At 39.0% G+C, this 7,605-nt stretch overlaps 1 protein-coding gene across 2 annotated transcripts in view; it reads right to left on the reverse strand.

Annotated features, from left to right (window-relative positions):
• Positions 1-3,183: 3,183 nt before the first annotated feature.
• Positions 3,184-7,605, reverse strand: part of LOC144711767 (LIM domain-containing protein) — a 4,890-nt gene continuing 468 nt past the window's right edge. The window contains exons 1-12 of one of the 2 annotated variants that reach the window (XM_078585799.1): positions 7,473-7,605; positions 7,129-7,287; positions 6,950-7,040; positions 6,383-6,521; positions 5,719-5,839; positions 5,548-5,631; positions 5,342-5,461; positions 4,417-4,629; positions 4,278-4,340; positions 4,080-4,198; positions 3,801-3,859; positions 3,184-3,706 (exon numbers count right to left, since the gene is read on the reverse strand). The exon at positions 7,473-7,605 is cut by the window's right edge and continues 468 nt beyond it. In XM_078585799.1, coding sequence (XP_078441925.1) covers positions 3,372-3,706; positions 3,801-3,859; positions 4,080-4,198; positions 4,278-4,340; positions 4,417-4,629; positions 5,342-5,461; positions 5,548-5,631; positions 5,719-5,839; positions 6,383-6,521; positions 6,950-7,040; positions 7,129-7,239 — 1,455 coding nt within the window. In that variant the 5' untranslated portion in view covers positions 7,240-7,287; positions 7,473-7,605 and the 3' untranslated portion in view covers positions 3,184-3,371. The remainder of the gene's footprint in view (positions 3,707-3,800; positions 3,860-4,079; positions 4,199-4,277; positions 4,341-4,416; positions 4,630-5,341; positions 5,462-5,547; positions 5,632-5,718; positions 5,840-6,382; positions 6,522-6,949; positions 7,041-7,128; positions 7,288-7,472) is intronic. The other variant, XM_078585798.1, reaches the window with a different exon arrangement.

Raw genomic sequence — 7,605 nt, forward strand, 5'->3', positions numbered from 1 at the left:
TTTTTAAAATTTATTACTCTCACCAATGCATCTATGTATATCACATATATTTCCCTCTTTGCCTCAGATGTTTCTTTAATACAATGAAAAACAATTGTGATAGGATATTTGGGACACCTCTAAATTAGCATTGGGAATATTTTCCCGATAATTTCTTAACACTGTAAAGGCCAAGAAATTTTCAGTCCAGCAAATTTACATCCATAATTTACAAATTATTATGAACTGATAGATGTTGAACTGTACATAACCATTAAGTGAGGTAATTGATAGACCCAAAATGTGGCATGTAACCATACACATTTTAAAGTCATTTTGGGATCATTTCATGTGTATTGTATTCCATTTTATAAGAATTTTTCATTTTATGCACTAAATAGAGCAAGTGATAAAAAATGCATTTTAATGTCATTTTATACATGTTTAACATATTTAAGAATTTATTATTAAAATATATTTAAGAATTTATTAATAAAATATATTTAAGACATTGTGAATTTCTAATGTTCTATTTAGTATGTTATCAATATTTCAGGGAAGAGAGAAATATAAATATATATCTAAAATATTTGGATTTATTGGGCCAGCTAGGGCCTACCAGGCGCATCTGCGCCCAAGCCAGCCACATATAGGCGAGTGTGAGCGCTCAAGCCCGCTCGCAGCTGGCAAGGGGCACCGCCCGGCACGCAAGCCAAGTAGGCCACACAAGGAGCATAAAGGCCCAGTAAGCTCTTTTAGGCCCACAAAGAGGCCCTCAGTGAAGACAAAGTCGCGAGATCAAGAGGTAAGTTGATTTGATTCGTTTAAGGATATATGTCAAAATATTAATACTGTCCCAATTTTCTAAATTTCCCAATATGGGATTTAAAATCCCACAATATATCTCACATGCATCGGGCCAGGTCGAAGGCAAGAGTGTGATCGTGGCCCAACAGGCCGCGCTCTAAAGAAAACAAGAAGAAAATTGGGACCGAGCTTCAAGCCAACCCAGACCGAAGCTCGTGTCTTTTCGTGCTTTTTTTCAGAGGCAGATACGATCTCATTCTTTCGATCTTCTTTAACAAAATTGGATGAGGAGATCTGGCCATCTTATTTAATCTATTTTTATTTTCCTTTTTAGGTCCTCTGATTGGTCGATGGGTGCTGATGCGCATCGCGGGACCCTCAACAGGTGAATCAGAAGAAAGGAGATGCTGGCGGGGCGTGCTGATGTGGCAGGCGACGGTACTCCAAACTAATCCGGGTCCACGGCTGAGACCCTCACACATGGCACCTAGCTGTCAACGCCATTGGACCCAGATGAAGGCAATCTAATGGTCAGGGGCATTTTTGTCCACCCTCACACCTGGCTGTCAATGCTGTTGGCCGGAGGCCATTTTCGGCCGGCGAAGGGCGACCGCTGGGCGATCCAATGGCCCGGGAGGACACATAGGGCTGTCCCTCTCCAACGGACGGCCTGGGAGGTACCTCCCAATGCATTAACGGGGGCTAGAAGGCCCCCAATTATCTCATCTTCCAATTGATATCCAAGAGCGGCAGGAGACTCATCCGGTGGCAGCGAGAGTAGCAGGAGGGCTGCGACAACCTCCTGCCTGCTCAAGAAGCTCCGGGCGGCGCCGGGAGAAGTCAGAGCGTCCCTTGATTCACACCCGGATGGAAGAGAAGAACAAGGGAACTCCAAAACCGAAGCTCGGCGGCGGCGATCGGTGCCACTACTCTCGTCTTCAAATCACGTGATTCAGGTATTCTTATGAGTCTCCACGGTTGAATCACACACTCTGGATGCATTAGTTTTGACTCAATATTGATAGAGGTCAATTTTTATTGAAATTTGGTATTGCAGCTTCTTTGAGGCATTTTAACAAACACTTTGTAAGCTTGAAATTTGAATAAGATCAATCTCTCTTATTCCGACCTCTATCAGGCATTCTATCAAACACCTCATGGGCATTCGGCAGAAATATCCCCTTATCTTTGTTTTCTTCTATAAATAACAATACAAACTATATAAAAGGCATATAAAATTTAAATAAATCATATATCTCTCAGGTTTTGATCCCCTTTCGATCATTAGGCCGAACACCTCTTAAGTGTTCGACTAAAACAAGCATTTCAACTTCAGAAAATGAAGATAAAAATGTATAAGAAAAATTTAAAACATAGTAAATACATATATTAATTCTACAATAAATATTTTACCTATATAAGTAGTCTTCTATAATTATAGGTGATTTTATATTACTATAAATACTTCTTAATTACTATTATTACCTCTTTATTCCTTCTTCATATCTCTCTATATTTATCTAACCACTTACTTAGTATATTATAATTAGATAATTACTTATTTGTTCTTATACTTATTATCTTTCGTATTATTATAGCTTATTTACTAACAACTCAATTATTAAAAACATCTCTAATGACCAGTCCCTGTGGAGACGACCTTACTCTAACTATACATTTGAGTAAGTTTATATCTTTTATCAAATTTATTTGATTGTATGCAAATTAAATTACAACGACGATTAAAAATTAACATGCAATTTGCATCCATCAGTGCTAAACCTCAGAAACCAAATGCCGTTCTACTTTTCAGTTAGATTCTTAAAAGGGTGGATTTCTGAAGACATAGCGAGCATCATACTTTCAGTAATTAAGATTGATACCCGTGACCATGGGTGTATTTGTTTATGCCTTTTCAATGATTTATCATCCATATTTCATGAAACAAAGGAAGGCGCTTTCAAAAGTTTGTAAATTACTTGATAAGGGTACACGGTGAAACATAAACTATTTAGTGCAAAACGTTGCATGACCTTTCTTCTTGAGTTGGTGATTGAAATAAAATTGTAGATTCGATGGAAAATTAACCATAGTACCATTGAACGAGATAAATGTGAATGTCTAGATAACCTTGGATGCCAAAGGTAATCTGCCATGTCCAAAATTAGGAGAACAGATGAAAGAAAACCAAACGAGGTTTACTATTGGCAAAAAACTGTAAGCATGGGTTTACTATGGCGTCTATTGCTCTTATATAATCCAAAAAGTAAACACCTAAATGGTTAACTGGATAGAACAAAAGCTCAGTAGGTGAGCCGTAAGTTGTAATTAAGAGTCGAAATAATAGCAGTAGGCCACTAATTCCATATGCAAAATCTTTTTTGAGAGGAACAAACAAAAAGGAAAAAATATATATTTCAGGATTATTGGGAGGTCAAATCTCCTCGTGTTTCCATGCAATTGTGGGCTCAATATCAATGTATGCTGAGCCTAACAGCACATAAAAAGGAAAAAGGTTGAAATGACATATTTTGCAATTATTATATACGGGGTATATAATTTACTATCATTTTCTCATATTTCCTTCAGCAAGGGAAGCTCCCAGTTAACTTGATGTGATCAAGGGTTGCCCTGAGGCCGTAATTGAGAACTGCTCTGTTTCCAGCTCTGAAACCATCTCCATAAGCGGGTGAGGTATCTGATTCAATCTGGTGCTTGAAGAACTCCCCAAACTTCTTCTCAAAGTGTGATCTCGCCGCCTTCTTTGGGAGTCCAGATGAAGATGAAGAAGAAGCCGATGATGATGATGATGATGGTAATGATGATGATGCTGAGCCAGACATAATCTCTGACTCAAGCCACATGTGGGCAAGGACCTGACATATGCCTTCTTCCACTTCTTGACTGAGTGTTCTAAATCCTGCCACGAAAAGATAATAATCGAGAAAGTTATTATTTGGTCTAGATCTGTTTCATCATCTCATTGGGCAGATATATACGGAGCTAATGGTTACCATTGAGCCGGAGCCATGCATGCATCATTTCATGAGCTAGAATAGATCCAGTCAACAATCTGCAGTTGTAATCATTGCGTCAACTCAATATTCTCACTCAGTAAATGTAGAGCAGCTGGTTCTGTAAGTTGGGACGATTCCCCTTTTTTTCACGGACACATTCTTTTTCGGAGAGAGACAAAAACTTTCATAGTTATAATCAAGAATAAATAAAAAATGTACTCTAGCTGGATATTCCTGATGACAATCGTTACAATGGTATGAAGGTGATGCAGGTACCTGGGGAGACCATAGAGGATAAGAATGGCAGTCACGTCACAAACTCGGGTGAGCCTGTATGGCTCTCTGATCATATCAATCGCACGATTCCCTGCGCCAATGCGAGGTCTCCTAAGAATCTGAAGCCCAGACACGAGTTTAAAAAAGGGTTAAAATATAAAATAAAACGTTTTATAAGTTATGTATCATGCCACTCACAGTGCTGACTGTCTGTTCCTCAGAGAGACACAGCCCTCGGGTTTCGGGTAAATGGTGGTGTCCCTGCTTGGGGAAAAAGACGTTAATTATGATGATGCAATTATCTTGCAAAGATATATTATTTGGGAAAGATTCTCACGCTCTTCTCTCCTTCCATGGCTTCGTTGAGAGCCTGCCTCTCCACCAGAAGCAGGGGAACCTGCTGGGTGATCTTCATGTTCAGTCCCTCATAAAACTCTTGGATTTCAAGTAAGAGAGGATGACACTCGCTGTTGTCCATGATCGCCGAGTCCAAGCACTCGAGGCACAACTTCCTCCCATCATCGAGGGTGATGTAAGTTGTGTCCCGTGGCTGAAAAAGACAGCTGATCATTTTGATGAAATGATACTTTTGCATAAAACGAGGATTTGGAGTCAAGAACTTCGGTCAATACAAAGCATAGAAAGATAACAATGGGTAAATGCCCAGATCACCTCTCTCTGAATTGTCCCAATTCAACAACTTCTTGACTGCCCTTCATTGGGAAGGGCTACGGGTGTTGGTTTAAAGGGAAACTCTTCTAAGGGGAAAAGCTGGCAATACCCATGACAAGCATTGGCGTGTGTCTCCCTTTGGGAAAATCTCCCTCATTGAATCAGCCCCATTTGACAACTTCTTAATTTAGGGGAAGGGGATAGCTACAGGTTTTTATTTACAGGGAAATTGCTATCAGGAGAAATAACGGAAATGCCCTTCACAGGGTTTGGTACCTGTGCTCCCCTTTGGGAAGATCTCCATTGCCAAATTGGCCAAATCAACATATTGACTGCCCTTGTCAGTGGAGGCCGACAGCTAAAGGGTTCTTTAAAAGGAAACTACTCTAAGGACAAATGAAAGAAATACCCGGACAAAGGTTGGGGATCCCATCAAACATGAAAGCCTCAAGAGAAGCTAACATAAACACAGGGTAGCCATTTATTCCCTAGGTTTTTTGGGCAAGTGCTGCATATCACTCTGAGATTCCAACTTAATAGGACAAAACAGGATTTGACCACCTAATATCATGAAGAACATCAAAGCCAACCTCCATTCTCTCGCAGCTGCAGCATCGAGGAGTGCCATCAACTTCATGAGAAGGACAGTACTTTTGCAGCCAAAAGGGGTGGGCCCTATACTCAATAAGACCACCCATATTCGTTGGAATCTGGAAAAAGAGGGATTAAAAAATGGAGATACCATCAATCTGCGAAGTAATATTTCTATCGGGTTGTCTAAAATTTTGATGCGTACAAATTGTTTGCAGACATCACACTTTGGATGATAACGCTCCTTGTAGCATGTCTTGTGGTATGGATAATTCCCCGACATTGAAAACTGAGGTCAATAAAGATAACGAAAAATTATGCATTATTCAAAATTAAAGAAATATGAATGTAAAAATCAACAAAATCGATCTAAAACCTCATAATCGGAGATTGGGAGGCCACAAGAGTGGCAGCAGAAGCATTCTGGGTGCCAAACAGCACCCATGCAGCTGAGAAAGCGCCCATGGTCTATCTCTGCATGGCAGCCGGCACAGACCCTGTAATTAAACCAAATGCCAGAAAAAATTCCAAAGTTAGAAAGAATTAACATTGTGCAAAGATTCATATTTTTATGCAACATATCTGAATTTCCAGCATCGTATATAGAAACCTCTCTTTTCTCATTTTAAGCATAGGAAACGGAAAGGGGAAAACTTCAAACACAAGGAAAATTCTGTTATGAACGTTCATTTCAAAAAGATATACCCTAAGATATTATCTTACTATTCCTAATTGATAATGACCATGCAAACAAATAGACATTTATCTGAATTTCAAACAGTTGTGAACTTCATAAATTTTCTCTGTTTTTCTCATCATAAACAGAGCAGCGAAAAGGAAAAAGCTCAAGGAAAATTCTGCCATCATTCTTCATATAAAAGTACCGGAATATCTCAACCAATAATCCTAATTTTCAAACAAAGCCGATCTTGCCATGATATCAAATAATTCCCCAACCTCAAAAGCGGAGAGTGAAACACAAATACAATTGAAAGGAGATCCATTCGAATGAGATAGATATAAAAAGAGAAGAATTTTACCTAATGCCCGATGAGAAAAAGAAAGGCATAGGCTGAAAACTGTGGCTATGTCCATTCTCGCGTGGAGGGGATTCAACATTTAGACTTTCTTGCAAAGCTCTAGCGAGCTGCTCATCATCCTCTAGATGAGATCCAGTGTCTGAAAAATAAATATAATAATTTTTATGCATATGAACTTTCAATTTTACTAAAAGTGATAGTAATTAATCGATCAAACAGAAATTATGAATAGGCCGCAGTGGTGAAGTAGGGAAACTTCGTGATGGAATGAGAGAATATGGACGTGTTCAGAGAGAAGCTGCAGAAGTTTTATATTAAGAGAGATTAATGAAATATTCTACCCCTACAAGATGGGAGAACTATTAGAAATATAAGGGGAGAAAATGTGGAAAATTTCATCAGAATGTTTTTTCTTGTGGAAGAGAAAAATACAGGATATTCGTGCAAATTTTTCTACCACCACATAAGTACAGAATGTTCATTTTTTATGGAGTTAGAAAAATCTGCATGAATATCATGTGCTTTTAGGAAATACTGCGCATTAAAATAATAAATAACTTTGCTCACCAACAGCCTTGCCCTTCCATTGCTCCTCCTCTGAAAGAGATAGCGCTATAGCGTGGTCAATATCGTCATGATCATAATCCGACTTGGACTCCTGCAGTTATCGGGGAATAAATAATTTAAAAATAATAATATTGGAGTCGACATAAATTAAGATTAAAAATACATATTAAAGAACTTACCACCGGAGTGGAAGGCCCTTCCCAAACGTGTTCATCCCTGTATCTTCCCTGATACAGGCCTTCAGCAATTCTGTAATTCGAACCTTTGAAAATCTTGCTGAGCCAGCCCATTCTTATTTTCAGATATACTACCCAAGCATCACCTACTCAGAGAGACAACTAAGTAAAGAATTATGTACTGAAGTAGCTTCCAGTTAGCGTTTGCACCAAGAGAACAATCAATAGGAATTTTAACACCAAATGTCACGGTTCATGAATCGTTAAGAGATAACCCCGATCAGATCATCACACATTGTAGAAATGGAAGATTCAACTCAACGGGATACAAAAAAAAATCAAATTACCTGGAGAGGTATACGACCGCCAGATCTTCAGAGATGTTAGCGTAGATCGATAGTGAACTCCAATTCTCCGATTAAATCACCGTCGATTCTTCCTCAAGTCAGTTCAACCCCCAGCCAGATGAGGAACTTTGAT

This window comes from Wolffia australiana, chromosome 14 (genome assembly GCF_029677425.1).
Source record: "Wolffia australiana isolate 7733 chromosome 14, ASM2967742v1".
Lineage (NCBI taxonomy): Eukaryota > Viridiplantae > Streptophyta > Magnoliopsida > Alismatales > Araceae > Wolffia > Wolffia australiana.